Raw genomic sequence first — 18,348 nt, forward strand, 5'->3', positions numbered from 1 at the left:
GATGGTCATTACGTGGCATTTGTGTGATGCGAATGTTACATAATAATCTGAAGGCATCTAATAAATGAACGTCAATTTCTTAGAGAAGGGTGTTTTCCTTCTCCATAAAGATGAGGGTAGGAGCTTGAATGTGGAGTCAGTTCTTAGGAAATGCATTAAAGTGAAATCCGTCTAAGCAAATTTAACTCTTTACATAAAACAAGTGAGCGCCAGAGCTAGGATATTAAAGCACACAAACAATTGTACCACCACTTCTTGCTCATGTGTTCAATTAAAACCCAGTCATGCAACATTTTATGTAAATAAAGTTCAATATTTGTGCAGGTCACTATAAACATGCTTTAAACATTCCAGTCACATCTTTTTATTATTTAAGACTCAAAGCCTTTAAACTTATTCATTTCTTATACACAGGATACAGTTAATTCACAAAACTTTATTCTTGCAGGCACAGAAAATATACAGCCATGTCCCCACCCATTAGAAGGAGAAAGAAGAAGATCTAAGTTTGGTGCCAGCAATTAAATCAACCAGTGTCTTCCCTACAACAAGCATGGACCCTTGGTTGACTGACCTCCTGACCCTTCATACCATGAACTTCCAACACACCCAGTCAAAGCTTATTTTCAGCTGAACTGGCTGCATTAATGAGCAATGGATCATAGCATACCTTCTCAGCCTCCTTACAGAGGATGTATTTGGTTGGGGTCTTCCTTATGCAAAATTCCTACTACCCTTCCGCACAAAAAAATCACTAAGTAGTTTTCCTGTTCAAAGCAGATGATGTTGTTATATTTTTCATGAAAAACCAGAGTCCTTGATACCTCATTTAAATTTAATTGTAAAAATGGCTAGGTTCACAGTTCTTTTGATCATCCTAGTTGTCACAGAAAACAATTTTTTTTACTAGCTATAGCTATTACTCTAACAGTTTGTCTACGATGCTGCTTTTAAAAAGTGTTAATTCTTTAATTTCTCCAATCACAAGAAAACTGAATTTCCCAACAAGCCTGAGGTTTTCTGCTTCCTTTTTTGTTGTCTCAAGTCAAAAACGAATTATAGCTTCAAGGAAGGTGTTGTGCTCACTCCAGTGTACTATCCAGTGTTGACTGTTAGACCTGCATGGAAATGTGTAGAAGGACATAGGGGCTGTGTTAGATTGACTTGAACAGATGTGTGGCGTCTACTGGAGGCTGTCTCTCATCTGTGCATCAGGGGTCTATTCAACCATGAATTGCTGCATGGTTGCAGCAAATGGCATTTCAGCCTGTTTATTTACACAACACACACACTTTATGTGTGTGGATAAAGTCCCTTCGCTCCAACCGGTCCATGCCGAATATAACCCCAAACTAGACTAATCCCTCCTACCTGCTCCTAGCCCATATCCATCCAAACCTTTCCTATTGATGTACTTATCCAAATGTCTTAAACGTAGTAGTACCCACATCCACACTTTTTCAGGAAGGTCATTCCACACATGAACCATCTTCCGTGTAAAAAACTTGCCCCAAATCTTAAAATCCCCCCTTTGGAGGGAAAAGACATCTCCTAGCAACTGGCTGAGCCATTGGCAGATGGTTATGAAATGGATAGCAATATGTCCCCAACAACTTAGGATGTCATGATTTTTCTCTTTTTTTTTTACAAAGAGAATGGATAGTTTCCAAATGCTCTGCAGACCAGTACAGTAGAACCTCAGTAAAACTGAAAACCTCTAAGTTCTAACATATTCGCTGTTCCCAGTACCTGTGACATTTTAAGGGATCTGCTATTTCAGGTTTCGGCTTTCCAGTGGTGCTCGATCTCACTGATCTCCAAATTTCACCAATTACCCTTTACTACTTACTACAGTGTTTTCTGATTAGGTGGGTTGTGCTAAACGCGAGAAATCTGAATCACAGGGACAAACATGCCCAGTTGGGAAATGAAACTAATTGTTACAGTTTCCCAGAAAGATCATTCCTGGATCCTTAAATTTTCCCTCTCCTGTATGATTCTGGTGAGGGATGAAAGGGACAGAAACCTTGAGAAATTCAGCTTAACCCCAACTGACCCATTGTGTGTGAGTTGAGGGTGCAGAATAGGCACACGTAACCATCACCTTAACTAACCTGCGCAAATGTCTGGTAGGAGTGACAGGATAGCAATCAGCAACTATTAAGAACTCCCCCTCCTTAGCCCAAGAGTCCAGAGACCTCTATCACGCAACAGAAACTCGGTGTCTTCTGGTTCAAATGCCTCTTGTACTTTACTGACTGATGCACTTGTCATCTGAGTCAAGTGAACTCTGACTGTATGAACCCAATGAAAACCCTTCTTAGACCAGGAAGCATTACACTGAGGTCAAATCAACCCAGGTCAAAATCAATGGGGTACAATTCAATCTGGCATGTGACCACTGTTACTGACACACTTTGGGAATCTTAGCATTTTAGCCATGAATGCGAACCCCATTACTACCCCCACAGGGAGTAAATAATGAATAAAACTCTTGGAGCAGTGAAGGGAGGGTGCTGAAAGCAGTACCGGATCAAGGAGAAGGCTGGCACACAAAAGATCTTCTGACCCCTTTTCAAACAAAGCATTGAAGTCACGCACTGGAGAAAGGGGGTTGGACAGACAGGTATAGTCCAACAAGGGAGAATCAGAAATCCAAGAAAAATGGGAGGGAGACAAAATGCTCACTTGACGAAGAAATCAGTGCCACTGTGCAAGTTTCTTCTAGATTTATTGCCTTGGAATGTGTGCTCACTTCAATGAAGGGGCATTTGGCAGCACGATGATGGGGGCATTTGGCAGTGTCCCAAGTTGCTGCTCCATCACACAGCTAAAAACCCTACACTCCTGTGCCAGAATGGGGCATACAGAACAAAACATCTCTTGTCCACCTGCAAAAGGAAATAACAAAGTTTAGTCTTAAAAGGGGGACAATGTGAGAAATAAAAGCAAGCTTCAGGACAGGGATTACAGCATGCAGTCTATTCAAACATTACAGACACAGATTCTTGTACATCAGGCTCTAGTCAATATTCTTTACACAGCGTCTTAGCCAACCCAAAGGAAGAAATAAAATCTTACAAAATGATGCATAAAACCAGTGAGGATATCTATACATTAGTACTGCATGATACACAAGAAACCAAAGGGTAGACCGATACAACAGAAGGGACCAGTACTACAAGGCCAGGCAGCCATGTTCACTTTATAAAGTATTGGGAGTTTTAGTGGAGTTACACCCTCAGGCAGTTGTTTCATATCTTTTAAGATTTCCAATATCCTGAAAAATGAGGCTAAGGTACAAATATTATTACTCAAATATGCACACTGACTATCCATAATTAACTCTGCCCATTTAATATTTATTATGGTGTGCAATAGACAGACATAAATGCACACATATTGCCAGTGCCTTTTGCACCCATTCTCACCAAAGGTATTGATTATGAAATCTGGAAATTGAAAATTGCTACTTAAAAATTTAGAGCAATTATGGAAGTCAAAAATCAGATTACAAGCTCAGTTCTGATGAAGAACAACTTTGAGCCCATTAGTTCTTTTTGCCAGAATATCAACTCTACCCACTTATAAGTGAGGCTTTTTAGTATTTTCACCTCAAAAGATGAGCAAAATCTTGGTTACTCATGTCACGCGAAGGTTAACATGTTCAACATACCTGTAACTTTTCTCTGAACTGATCAGATGTGGTCCTGGACACTAATCTAAGATTCCAGGAAAATCGTGTTGGCATTCTGCAAGAAATGGTACTGCTACATATCATAATGGAGCAGTGACCAAATAACTCCAACTAACTTCCGGATGATCTCCCCAACAGCACAAGTTGTTGTGTGATTCTCAGCAGTTTTCTCCCTCTGAATGCAGGAAATAACCACTTAGAATCAGGAATTCAGGTACAAGATCTGATTCCATTTCCCAATTAGTTGCTATAATCTGTAATGATGAAACATACTTCAGTAATGGCTGTTTCATAGATCTCGACAAGCATTCAGTTTGCAAAACAGCCAAACGTCCATTTATTCAATTTCAATTCCTGAACCTCCATCCTCTTCTACTTTGCCAATACAGACACATTCTAACAGGGTCAATCAGGAGTTGAACAGGAATAGCAACCCTAGGCTGACTGTAGCTACCTATTCCTGACTGCGCTGAAAACTACTTAGAGCTGCATAGAGTAAGACAGAAGCTGGCAAATTTCAGCCAGGGTATTTTACTCCCAATGAACTGACCTGCTTTTTCATCTATCCAATACTAGCCTTAGGTTTGTTTGCCTTAAGGTGAAATTAATCGCTGAGGGTCAACAATATCACTTCAAAACCCTGAGATACATTTCCCCTACGCTTTTTAGTAGTGTTGTTGTAAGATGAACAATTTGTAATAATAGAATAGTTATGACACATAACCAATCATATAACTGACTTTCTTTGCCATTCACTTAGTCTCCCTACCAATGGGAAACATTTCTCTAATTTCATGATCTAGACTCCTCTTCCTGAAGACTTCCACCACATCTCCAACCTCCCCCAGCCCCTTCAAGAAGAACAATCTCAGCTTCTTCAAACTACCCTTGCAATCAAAGACCCTCAGTTCAGAATATTCTCACAAATCTCTCTGCACCCTGTCCAGAGTGCTTTGCCAGTGCTGGACACAACACACCAGCTTAGGCCAAATCAGGGTTCTATAGAGCTTCTTCACATGTTCCCTGCTTTTGTATTCTACACTTCTATTTATAATGCTCAGGATCCCATCAGCCTAGTAAACTTAATGGCAGAGCGGAACCAAGAAATCATATGGCCTACTGCTGCTCCTATTTCTACTTTTTTTCTACCATAAAGAGGTGAAATGTTCAATCTAGTGACCAAAACATACCTGTATTTTTGCAGAAATGAAGCCTTTTAAGCCCTAGCAGCTTGGCTACAAACTCATTCTTATTTTGGTTCCTGCCCCAGTGATACACACTGGGAAATGTCAAAATTATATCAGGATAATTTAAAACCTTGAGCATTCATGAAAAAAGGTAACACTAATTCTACTTGTACATCGTATTAACTTGGCTCAGAAATACTGGTCAATGAATTAGAATAAATATGAAAGCAATCCTGGACTCTAAAACAGCAGTAACAGCTGGGAGTGCTATCAATATTATTTAACATATTCAACCAAGAACACTGTGCAAAATACACAATCAGATACATAATAGAATATAGTATACTTCTCATATAATATTCATTTCCATGAACTTTCTCCTATCTCTATACCCACTAGTATTGTACCCCAGTGTTATAGTTGACAGACCTTACCCATAGAATTGCACTCCAGTATGTTGGTTGATGGACCTGTCCACAGCAGTAATGCACCCCACTGTTTTGCTTAACAGACCTGTTCCCCACGAAAACACACTCTGATGTGATTCAGTGATAGAACTGTATCCACCAGTTCTCAGATCAGTATTGTACAGTGACAGATCTGTACCCTCCAGTAATGTACCCTAGTGATATACAGCGACAAACACATATCTGCCAAATACAGCATCCCAGTGTCATTCAGTGACACATGTGTATCCACCAGTACTGTATCTGTTATACACTGACATAGCGGTACCCACTAATACACTACTCGAATGAAATACAGTGAAATGACTGTATCCACAGTGTATTGTACCAAAATGTTATCGAGAATAAATTGTTCTCTCCAGGCATGACCCAAGTTTGGAACAGTTGAATCTGGAATTGTACTTACAGTGGTTTCTCTCAGTTACAGATGAGAACCAAACACACTTGCCAAAATTTAATGAAATGCTGGTAGCCAGACTGCCAACCAACCCAAGGATACAGGCATGAACTGTGCTTCAGAATACCCTGTACAGGTCTGTGCAACACAGCACTCTAAAAATATTGCTTCCAGTAAACACTCTCCAGCTGACTACCTTGAGCTTTTGAAGAATGTCTGCTTTGAGAATTTCCTTGCAGATTGCATTTAGAGGGTTGGACAGCTTAATTCAGAATATGGAAGCATAATCACAGAAGCATTTTGTTTGGACCATTATGTGGCAAGGGACTTGCCCTGTAGTAATGGTTGTATCGGTCAACCCTTAACACCAGGAATGACTGCATTACATGATTTTGTGCATAGGAGACAGAGAGAAAAACTGCGTGCGTGCACGTGTGAAACAGAGAGGTTTATGTGTGAGAGTTCAGAAAAGCAGTGAGTGTGAGAAGGGCAGAGTGCCAGCGTGTAGTGTGCGAGAGAGGCAAAGACAGGGATGTATGCATGACAGTACATGTTAGAAATACACAGAAGAGGGAGTCAGAGAGAGTTGAGTGTGTGCACGCTTGCACGCACGCACGAGACAGACACAAAAAGAGCTCATTTTGCAATGGAGTTCAACAGTCACTGGAGCCTACACCGGCAGCAGGAATAACAAACTCCTGAGAGACAATGCCACTTCACTCTATCCTGGTTGAATAACAAGGTCATTATTTGTGTGTGTCGTTTACTCAAATCCTTCATATCAGCTTGTTCCTTTTCCAGCGTGACAGGAAGCCACAGAGTGCGACAGTGCACCAGCAGGAAGGGGGGCAGCTGCCGGGGGGCTGCCTTTAGCATGTCACTCTGCATAATGCATAATGGATTCCACGTAGTTGCCAGGAAACAAACCGGTCACTCCGTTCATCACTCCTTCATACCAGCCATCATCGTTCTTCTTCAATACATAAATAATGGCACCTTCTTGGAAAGACAATTCATCTTCTTTATCTTTTGAGTAGTCATAGATAGCAACCACTGTGAATACAGAACAGGAAGAATTAATATTGGCACAATGGCTCAGGCCATAACCAAGAAAAATGGATCTGTTAAGTAACCTTTTGGTGTTTGGTCTAAATAACTACTGTAGAAATTCAGTGGGTTTAGTGTCACGAACAAGGCCAGAATGCATTGTCCATACCAAAGTGCCCTTGATGAGTGGCTTTCTAGGCTACTTCAGAGGGCAGTTAAGGTTCGACTGCATTGCTGAGTCTGGGTCAGATGTAGACCAGACAGGGAAAGGACAGTAGATTTCCTTACCTAACAGATGTACGTGAACCAGATCAATTTTGGCAAATATCAATAATATGTCAAGGTCATCATGACTGAAATTCACTTTATATTGCAGATTTATTAACTGAATTGAAATTCCACCAGTTGCTGTGGTGGGATTTGAATTAATGCCCCCACGTGTTTGGACCTCTGGAATACTCATGTAGTGACATTAGCCGTCTTCCACTGTCTCCCCGACTGTACTATTCCAAGTCGTAAACAGTTTTACTTTAGGTACCCTGCCAAAATCTGTGATTTGAACACCTCTGAAACTTCTTCATTGCCATCTCAGGAAAGAAATCCTAGCCACTTCCGTTCCTGCAGTTAGTAAAGTCTTTTGTCCTTTCTGTTCTGGTAAATTAGGGAAATTTGTGGAGCTTGAATTATTGTAATATAGATCAGGATAGTAACATTGTAAAGGGGAAAAGCAGGGCAAGGAATTCCTGAAATGTGCACGATGAAAATTTCTTGAACAGCGTTCCTACAAAATAAGGATGCAGCACTGATTCTAGCTGTGGGAATGTGGATCATTTTTCAGTGTGGAAACATTTGGTGAGCAATGATCATACTAGCAGGTTTATAGTATCTGTGGAAAAGGATAACAGAAAATCAAAAGGTTCAGTTGCTCAACCAGTGTATAGAAAAGCAATCTGTAAAAAGTATTGATTGAAATCAAAAAAGGAAAACAGTAGTTAAAAACAGAAGGCCTTCAAAGTTGATTCTGGTACGGAAAGAAAGTGTATTCAAACTTGAAGCTCCCTGGATGATGAAAGACTAAGATTAAATAAAAGGTAATATTCATAATAGAGAATCAACCTGAATACTGAAAGCAGAGAGATTCAAAATCAGCGTGTGAGATAGTTAAAGAAAGAGTAGAAGAATAGGTTAGCACACAAATATAAAAGCCCTGTTTAAAAACCAAAAAGGCTTTTCAAAACAAGGGATATGCTGATTTAGGATCAAAAAGGAGATGTTCTGGGACGATTTATACTCTGGTATTAAAGGATTAGTTTCCATCAGCCTGCATCAGAGAAAAGGATCCTATTCAGTCGGAAAGGAGCAAATAGTGATTATTAGATACAAGTAAATAAGCTGTTGGTATGAAAATGGTTTTACATTGACCACTGACCACATCCAGTTTTTACTAAACCCACAATGAACAAGCATGTTAGAGGAACACCATCAAACACAAGAAGAAGAAATAGGTGAATCAAAACCAGTGACCCAAGGTGTGATCATTAGCTTAGATAGGATGGAAATTAGATTTAATGGACAACTTAAATCATTTCACAAACAATTGAAGAGGTGTATAAACTTGAACGTTAAGACTCAGTGGTTACCACTGCTGCCTCACAGCAATAGGGACCCAGGTTCAATTCCAGCCTCGGGCGACTATCTGTACAGAGTTCGCACATTCTCCGTTTCTGTGTGGGTTTCCTCCGGGTGCTGTGGTTTCCGCCCACAGTCCAAAGATGTGCAGGTAAGGCAGACTGGCCATGCCAAATTACTCTTAGTGTCCAGGAGTGTGTAGGTTAGGTGGATTAGTCATGGCAAATGCAAGGTTACAGTGATAGGGCAGGGGGTGAGTCTGGGTCAGAGCAGATGTGGACTTATTAGGCTGAATGGCCTACTTCCACAATGTAGGGATTCTATGATAATTATACAGCAGACAAAGTATGTCCACATAACTCATTAATCATTATCCATGTCATAATCAAACCCATAACTTTTGATGAGATATATAAATTATGCAGTCGTCACAATTCTAGACCAGAGAGAAAATCCATTTTACAAACTGTAAAATGCTTAAACTAAAATAATGAAACCAATTCTCCAAAGTGAAACATGTAAAACTATAAAGAGAAGAATTCAAAGACATTGATTGGTTTTATCTGTCCCAATTTCCATTTTTGCAAGACGAAACTTGGTTGTTTGGGTAACTTCAGAACAACTCAATTTTTGAACCACTAGACAGAATCTTGTGGGATGAATGAGGCAAGCAACATCAACTAAACTCTCATTTTAAAGGGGGTGCAAGAATAGAGGAATCTTGGGATGTACATATACAAATTTTTTAAGGCCGCAGAAAGTTGAAATGGAAATTAACATACAAATAGAGGCCTTGTACAAAACCAAGGAAGTTACAAAATACCTTCACAAAACACAATTAAACCATTAATTTGTAGCACTATGTCCAATGCTAGGGAACACACTTCAGGAATTCTGGAGAGTTGTTTCCTGAAATGGTAACAAGGATATAGGTCTTGTGTTACGTGGAAAGAGTAGAGTGCTGTTTGTTCTCCTTGGAACATGGAGGTTAACAAGAGATTCAACAGAGATGTTTTATTTAATGAATGGTACTTATAGACTGAATAAGGAAAACCTTTTTCGTGGCTGAAGTGTCGATAACTAGAGGACACAGATTGAATAGAATAGGCAGAAAAACCAGAGGGAGATGAGGTAGAACTGCAGATGCTGGAGTCAGAGATAACAAAAGTGTGGAGCTGGAGGAACACAGCAAGCCAGGCAGCATCAGAGCAACAGGAAAGCTGATGTTTCGGGTCAGACTCTTCTTCAGAAATGGAGAGAGGGTAGGTAGCTCAGAAATAAATAGAGAGGAGGGGTGGGGCTGGGGAAGGTAGATGGGATGGTGATAGGTGAGTGCAGGTATGCAGTGGTAGGGTTGGTTAGTGAGGTGGGAGCAGCGGATAGGTGGTAGAGAAGATGGACAGGTTGTGTCAGGTCAAGGAGGCAGGGATGAGAGGGAAGGTTGGTCATGGGATGAGGCTGGAGATGGGGAGATTTAAATAGAGGGAGATAAGATTACTTTTTGCAGAGTATATTGTATTGATCTAAAACGGTGATGGAAGCAGATTCAATTGTAACTTTCAAAAGAGAATTGGATAAATATTTAAAATGGAAAAGGTTGCTGGGTTATGGAAGAAAAAACAGGGAGTAGATCTAATTTAGACTAATTTAAATGCTATCAGAAACTTTTCTGGACCAATGTCCAGCATATGCTGGGGTATCAAAAGCAATCAAAGGAATTCATGAAAAAAAGCATTCGATGCTGAACTCTCAAGTTAAAATCCTTCATAAAAGTTTAAGCAACCTCAACTCCAGGTTGAAGTCATTACATGTGGTTTTGAACTTTATTACTGTCACATTTGAGAAACTGGTCTTTCTGGCATGTTGTCAGAATAACACCCCACTGTACTTTTGCTAATCCTAAACAACCCGCAATGTCAGCTAACCTTCGGAAACACTGAGATCAGAAAGAATGCCTCTAGTGCTGGATATTCACAAATCCTGGAACTTCTTGATGAAGATTGCTGACAACTGCTGGAAGGTGCATCAAGATCATGTCATGCAGTGCAAATGGAAGAATATGAAAATAGCAAAACTGCAAGAAAAGGTTAGAAGATGGACCCAAAACTGGTCTTGAAGAAAATCAAGGGTTCTGAGGAGGTAGGTATTTAGAAGATATCTCTTGTCAGGGAGCATAAACCTAGAGGACATCCTAGTAGATTCAGGTCAGGATCTAAAATGTGATATGGATATGAAACTCTGCCCCAAAATAAGTGAATTGAATTTTATAGTTGCAGTTAAGAAGGAACTAGAGAAACACATGAGAAAGAAAGGAACAGGAGATTAAGCTAATAAGGTTGGGTGAAGATGCTCATGTGGAGCATAAACACAGGGACAGATCAAATGGCCACATTCTATTCTGCAGATTCTATGCAATTCTGTATAATTTCTATTCAATATTGAAAGACATCTGCTGTCTGGCTATGAAGATGTTACTGTCATTTTTTTCTGTGGAAATTTAAATAGTTTCAAATCGTGTATCTGTGGAAACGTATATCTGTGGTGAGTGTCCCAAGGGATCGTGGCACAGGTTACAGAAAGAGGTCCAGCTGGAGATAATACATTTTGTTGACAGCTGTGACTGAGATCTTTGATAAGGGGATGCTGCTGTGTATTGCACTGAGTTCAATGTGTTTCAGTAGGGTGTGTTATGTGCCCAATCAAAAATTAGTATCGGTTCTGCAGTCTGAATGCACAGTGCATCTTTTATATGCAAGGTAACATTGTTTTTTTAAGCAGTAGCCTGGTCGACAATATACGAAATGTGTTTATGGTTGAGAATCTAGACATTTTAGAGAAAGCAAAAGACATCATTCTTCATTTTACTTAGCAAAGAAAGTAATGCAAGATGAATTGCTGAGTCACTTGTCTGAGACTGGGGATTAGAAAGGGAAGAGGGACACTAAAGAACTGCCCCCACATTATGTGGGCTGAGGAAAGAGGCAGCAGCACCTGAAAGTCCATCCACTTGTTGGCCAGCTGAGGCCTTGAATTGGCTGTTTAAGAACCACGTTCCACCACAACCCCAATAAAGCTATGCAAGGGCCACTCAGCAGGTGTGAAGCAAGAAGGAAGGTAGGAGAGCACACTCAGACACGTTGTGCTCAGTGCAGGCACTTCCAACCCACTTCCCCACAAGATGATAACCTCCTTCTTTAGTATTTCACCCTGAACCCAGCCTATAAAATCCTGTTCACAGCTAGGGTCCCCAGCTATGACCCTCAGACTCATCTCCAATCTCAGGAGACATTTTGCTGCTTCTTGGGACTATCTGTAGTTCCAGCAGCGGCTACTAATTACTTTGAGTGCTGTTACCATTACAGAAGTTCCAGTTAATCGGACTGATCAGCAGTTCTCAAGAGTTGGGGCTTCCTATCCTGGAAGGATTGCAAACCCATTCTCAGGTAGTTAACCATGGCCCCATAATATTATCATGGTGACAGGAATACGGTCCCCAGAAAAGTCCCCCCAGATCTCAGGTCACAGCCAAAGTCTTAGTCTCCCAATGCAACACATTCAGTCTAAAAATAGACATCTGTGTAAACCACTCCATGATGCTTTCAAGTAGATTGCAAAGCAAGGATCAAGAGATTTCACTAAAATGTTACCCATACTGCTGGCAGGAAAAGACTCCAGATGATAGCATTCACTTACAGATTGGCATAGGCCAGCGATGCTGAACCCTGGAGAGTATCTCACATCGAGAAGCATGATAATACTATGAATTACAGAAAATTTACTGAACGTGGAGGTATGGGCAGAATGGAAAGTCAGAATAAGCACCACAAGTTTCGTGTTTTCTGTTCCACTGACCTTTCTCCAAATAGTTCTTGGGTGCCCACGGTGGATCCTCCTCAGCATAGGGGTCACTGTACTCTACCACAGCTGTCTCTTCCTCCTCGTAATCCTCTGGTGGTGGGGGAGGAGGTGGTGACTCATCAAACACGACATCATCAGCCGGTGGAGGAGGAGGAGGAGTGGAGCCGTCTGAAACTGTAAGTTGATATCATGTTAAAGGAAAAGACCAGTTATGTGGTATCTTTCATGGTGTTAGGACCTCACAGAGTTTCACAGGTAACTAAGTATTTTGAAGATAAATTTCAGTTGTAATAAAAAAATTGACAGCCAATTTGTACAATTCAAACTCCCACTGTGCGATCAAGTGACCATATAATCTGTTTCAGGTGGTGGTGGAGGTCTGTATCAGTCCAGGATACTGAGGAGATGCCCTGATCTTCAAATAATGTCATATGTTTAAGACCAGAGGCAAGATGTGACCTCAGTTTTAATGTCTTATTCAAAAAATGGAATCCCCAACAGTGCAACACACCCTCAGTACCGCAATGGAATATCAACTCAGATTATTATCTGGAGCAGGCCTTGAACATGAATTATTTTTGGTTCAGAGGTAAACCAAGGAAACTTGCAATGAGCTTGCAATTTGCAACAGATTATACTCGCTGAATATCTGCATCTTGGGTGCAGAAACCTCTCCCTTTAACTTCATGAAGTTTATGCAAGTTCTACAGAAAATAATATTTTTGCTAACATTGGCAAAATAATTAAAATTTTCACTGATGAGTAATTATTTTATTTTAAAAGTAAATTTGCTTCCATCAATTTCAAAGTCCATGGTCTCAACATAGTTTCAATGATATAGATCAGAAAGAATGTCCTCAAACAAAAATGCTGCTGTGTACTGTCCAGCTTGTGACAAGCCTTCATGAGATGGCCATTTTCTCCAACCAATATGAGACATAGAATTGTCAAACATCATGTGAATCAGATAGTACAGTATTTAGACTCTACTGGCATATGGTGCAGAATCTACACTGACTACAGGATGAAATCTTCATGGCTGAGAGAATCTTAAATCAGTTTCATTTGAACAATTTCAAGACAAGCGCTTAAAAGGGCATAGATAGAAAATGACAGAGAGGCACCCAATGGGTAGCTTCACCCAGAAAATATCAGATACGGAAAATGGTAAAAAAAGGTTACACTTTTGAATTCAGATATATTTTCAAAGATTGCAGCATAGGTTCACCTTTGGAGCAGGGTAGATAAGGCTCTTGCTGAATCCAACACTAGTTTGGCATGTGCGACTGGGCTTCATTGAGGACATATGATGCCGATAGGACTATACCCATCATGCATTTTCGGGAAGGACTGAGTGAACAGGGGAAAATAGAAAGGCACCTTGCGAAGAGGTCATTCATTGAGGACTATTACTGTGACAGTTTCCTACAAAATTCAAAATCCATGTATTTGTGCTGGACAGAATCTTAGCTGTAATGACCTGTTTTCAAAGATAACATTCCTAAGAAGAGTGCTAAGTGATAATGTCTTCCAAGTGAATTCTGGGCTCAAACATACTACATTAACTGAATCTACTGGGGAACCTTGAAATTAATTGTTGGGCTAACATGGACAAAGTTTGGTTCTGCTTTACTTTCTGACACATTTCACAGGGTTTTGTTTCTATCTGCCCCATTATCCATGCTTTCATCACCATCTCATGATGACAAGATCGTTTTGGACTTCATTAGCAATTGCATTGACTAGATCATTGTCAACCTCTGTGAACGTCATTCCCAAATATCTTTCCTTCTCCTCCACATTCTAGAGAGTAATCACTATCTCTGGAACACTCTTGTTCATTCTTCCATGACTGAGTTCTGATTGGCCTGCCAGTGATACTCCCAATCAAACTGTAACAGATGCTTCTCTTATACCAATGTCTGGATCCCCACATATCCCACACATATAATTGGAACACATTACAGATACATCCTTGCTCCAATCTCATGTGAATGAATTCATAACTTGCTTTGCAGTTTCCTCGACATTCAACATAATGTATTGTGAGTGACTTCTTTGCAAAACATTTTAGTGAATAAATGTGCCAATGATTGCTTTGTGACTGGTCTCTTTAACTAATTCTACAGTTCACGTTCCAACCTATGCAATTCTGCCCTTCAACACTTACCTAACAATGATCCCGATAATTCCTAGAATGTTTAGAGACTAACTTCAACAAAGCTAGACCTGAACCTCCTCTCCAATCTTCTTGCCAGTCTCTTGCATTTACCATTCCTCATCATTTCAGAAATGTTATCGTTTCCTTCCTGTGTCTCCCCATTGCCTCATTCAACATGTACACTGTACAAGTTTTTAATTTTTTTCAACAAGCTGTGAAATATAATTAACTGCCTTTGTAGGATGGGACCTGCTGTTCCCTTCATCCTTTTCATTTTTTACAGTCCTAACTCAGTCAAGCTTCCAATTTTCAGTATGGTGCAACTTCTACAATAAAGCCATGAATCAATCTTTGGCCCTTGAAACTGCTGGACTTGCTGCTTTTCTTTTGACTTAAAATGGAACCCTAACTCTGCATCCAACTTGTACCGTATCTATCCTGGAATGTTTGAAGGAACAGAGAAATATTTACAATGCGTACAACTAATACTTTACCTTTCCTGGAGTATCTCGGGGACAGTATAGTGGGAGCTTTACTCTGTACCTAATCCTGGTCTAAATGCGTTTGATGAGACAGCTCAGAGGAAGGTTCACTCTGTGTCAAACCACTGTTGAACCTGCCTAGGATGTATTTGATGTGACAGTTCAGAATAAGCTAGACACTGTTTCTGCAATGTATTGTACTGGCTGTGGGCTTGTACAGTGATGGATAAGTTGAAAATGTTCCTTGTTTTGTTTTGTCCTTGGTGTAATGTTTTTGCAGAACCTCTGTGTACACAGAGAACCTAACTGCCCAAGATAGAATGTGTAAAGTGTGGACTTACTGTTATCTTGAACTCTGGCCACGAAGCCCATCAGCGGCAGTTGAGGTGTGACCTGCAGAATAGAAGGTGGCGGAGGGGCCAGTGGCGCTGCACACAGGAGCAGACACACAAATGAGGGACAGGAAAGGAACAAACACCCGTAAGAAGCAGTAGAGAAAATATTGTCAAGCCAAACAAGCAAGGCTACGTCAACAAAACCACGTGGGGTTTGGAGCTGGAAGAAAGAGGCATGAGACAGGAAATGCTGCTCATGGAGATTGATCAATGTCAGGAACAGGAACACATTAAAATATATCATTTAGACTGAGTGCTTAAGAATGAGAGACATGATGTTGATTAAGTTTCAGCCTCCTGTAGATACATTTATTACCATACTAGCTTTTGTCCCACAGAGCTCTCTGTGGGTATTCTGAGATCTGAAACACCAGCGTAATGTTTAGATCTTAGCCAGGCTCTTCAAGGAAAATGCTCACGAATTCTGTGTTAGGAAATGATGGTGAATAGTTTGGTGGGGTCACTTAATGTTTAATTCCTTTTGTTGGATTAGTATTGATCCAAAAGAGCAGTGATCCTAATATCAACACTTCACAAACACTGCTGCATGCCTCCCTCCTGCCTGTAGAATGAATGTTCATTATTACTCTCTACTTGTTTCTTAGCCAATTTTTCTTTTTTTAATCCATGCTGATTTGCCCTCTGACACTGTGGTTTTACATTTTTTTAGAATTTGTTCATGAGATGTGCATGTCACTGGCTGGGCTAACATTTATTGCCTGTCCCTAATTGCCCTCAGAAAGGTCACGGTGAGCTTCCTTCTTGAACCAGTGTAACCCATGTGGTGTTAGAAAGGGATTTTTCAGGATTTTGACCTTGCAATAGTGAACAAATGGCAATATGGTTCCAAGTCAAGATGGTGTGACTTGTAGGCTGTGATGTTCCCGCGTATTTTCTGCCTTTCTCTGTCTATATGGTAGAGGTCACAGGTTTAAAAAGTGCTGTTGAAGGAGCCTTGGTGAGTCACTGCAGTGCATCTTGTAGATGATACACACTGCTGCCACTGTGTGTTGGTGATATAGTGCATGAACATTTATGGTGGTGAATGGGATACCAATTAACCAGGATAATAAAATGTGAGGCTGGATGAACACAGCAGGCCAAGCAGCATCTCAGGAGCACAAAAGCTGATGTTTCGGGCCTGGACCCTTCATCAGAGAGGGGGATGGGGAGAGGGAACTGGAATAAATAGGGAGAGAGGGGGAGGCGGACCGAAGATGGAGAGTAAAGAAGATAGGTGGAGAGGTAGGGAGGGGATAGGTCAGTCCAGGGAAGACGGACAGGTCAAGGAGGTGGGATGAAGTTAATAGGTAGATGGGGGTGCGGCTTGGGGTGGGAGGAAGGGATGGGTGAGAGGAAGAACCGGTTAGGGAGGCTGAGACAGGTTGGACTGGTATTGGGATGCAGTGGGTGGGGAGGAAGAGCTGGGCTGGTTGTGTGGTGCAGTGGGGGGAGGGGACGAACTGGGCTGGTTTAGGGATGCAGTAGGGGAAGGAGAGATTTTGAAACTGGTGAAGTCCACATTGATACCATTAGGCTGCAGGGTTCCCAGGCGGAATATGAGTTGCTGTTCCTGCAACCTTTGGGTGGCATCATTGTGGCAGTGCAGGAGCTTGTAACCAACCAGCTTGTAACTGATGTCCATTTCAAGCCCACCGACTCCCACAGCTACCTAGAATACACCTCCTCCCACCCACCCTCCTGCAAAAATTCCATCCCCTATTCCCAATTCCTCCGCCTCCGCCGCATCTGCTCCCACGATAAGACATTCCACTCCCGCACATCCCAGATGTCCAAGTTCTTCAAGGACCGCAACTTTCCCCCCACAGTGATCGAGAACGCCCTTGACCGCGTCTCCTGTATTTCCCGCAACACATCCCTCACACCCCGCCCCCGCCACAACCGCCCTAAGAGGATCCCCCTCGTTCTCACACACCACCCTACCAACCTCCGGATACAACGCATCATCCTCCGACACTTCCGCCATTTACAATCTGACCCCACCACCCAAGACATTTTGCCATCCCCACCCCTGTCTGCTTTCCGGAGAGACCACTCTCTCCGTGACTCCCTTGTTCGCTCCACACTGCCCTCCAACCCCACCACACCCGGCACCTTCCCCTGCAACCGCAGGAAATGCTACACTTGCCCCCACACCTCCTCCCTCACCCCTATCCCAGGCCCCAAGATGACTTTCCATATTAAGCAGAGGTTCACCTGCACATCTGCCAATGTGGTATACTGCATCCACTGTACCCGGTGTGGCATCCTCTACATTGGGGAAACCAAGCGGAGGCTTGGAGACCGCTTTGCAGAACACCTCCGCTCAGTTCGCAACAAACAACTGCACCTCCCAGTCGCAAACCATTTCCACTCCCCCTCCCATTCTCTAGATGACATGTCCATCATGGGCCTCCTGCACTGCCACAATGATGCCACCCGAAGGTTGTAGGAACAGCAACTCATATTCCGCCTGGGAACCCTGCAGCCTAATGGTATCAATGTGGACTTCACCAGTTTCAAAATCTCCCCTTCCCCTACTGCATCCCTAAACCAGCCCAGTTCGTCCCCTCCCCCCACTGCACCACACAACCAGCCCAGCTCTTCCCCCCCACCCACTGCATCCCAATACCAGTCCAACCTGTCTCTGCCTCCCTAACCGGTTCTTCCTCTCACCCATCCCTTCTCCCCACCCCAAGCCACACCCCCATCTACCTACTAACCTCATCCCACCTCCTTGACCTGTCCGTCTTCCCTGGACTGACCTATCCCCTCCCTACCTCCCCACCTATACTCTCTCCACCTATCTTCTTTACTCTCCATCTTCGGTCCGCCTCCCCCTCTCTCCCTATTTATTCCAGTTCCCTCTCCCCATCCCCCTCTCTGATGAAGGGTCCAGGCCCGAAACGTCAGCTTTTGTGCTCCTGAGATGCTGCTTGGCCTGCTGTGTTCATCCAGCCTCACATTTTATTATCTTGGAATTCTCCAGCATCTGCAGTTCCCATTATCTCTGATACCAATTAACCAG

General features: G+C 42.1%; 1 protein-coding gene across 9 annotated transcripts in view; it reads right to left on the reverse strand.

Annotated features, from left to right (window-relative positions):
• Positions 1 to 266: 266 nt before the first annotated feature.
• Positions 267 to 18,348, reverse strand: part of LOC125453854 (abl interactor 2) — a 153,872-nt gene continuing 135,790 nt past the window's right edge. For 8 of the 9 annotated variants that reach the window (XM_048533893.2, XM_048533891.2, XM_048533892.2 and 5 more), the window contains 3 exons: positions 15,267 to 15,353; positions 12,277 to 12,456; positions 267 to 6,801 (listed from right to left, as the gene is read on the reverse strand). In XM_048533893.2, coding sequence (XP_048389850.1) covers positions 6,626 to 6,801; positions 12,277 to 12,456; positions 15,267 to 15,353 — 443 coding nt within the window. In that variant the 3' untranslated portion in view covers positions 267 to 6,625. The remainder of the gene's footprint in view (positions 6,802 to 12,276; positions 12,457 to 15,266; positions 15,354 to 18,348) is intronic. The other variant, XM_048533894.2, reaches the window with a different exon arrangement.

Source organism: Stegostoma tigrinum, chromosome 7 (genome assembly GCF_030684315.1).
Source record: "Stegostoma tigrinum isolate sSteTig4 chromosome 7, sSteTig4.hap1, whole genome shotgun sequence".
NCBI lineage: Eukaryota > Metazoa > Chordata > Chondrichthyes > Orectolobiformes > Stegostomatidae > Stegostoma > Stegostoma tigrinum.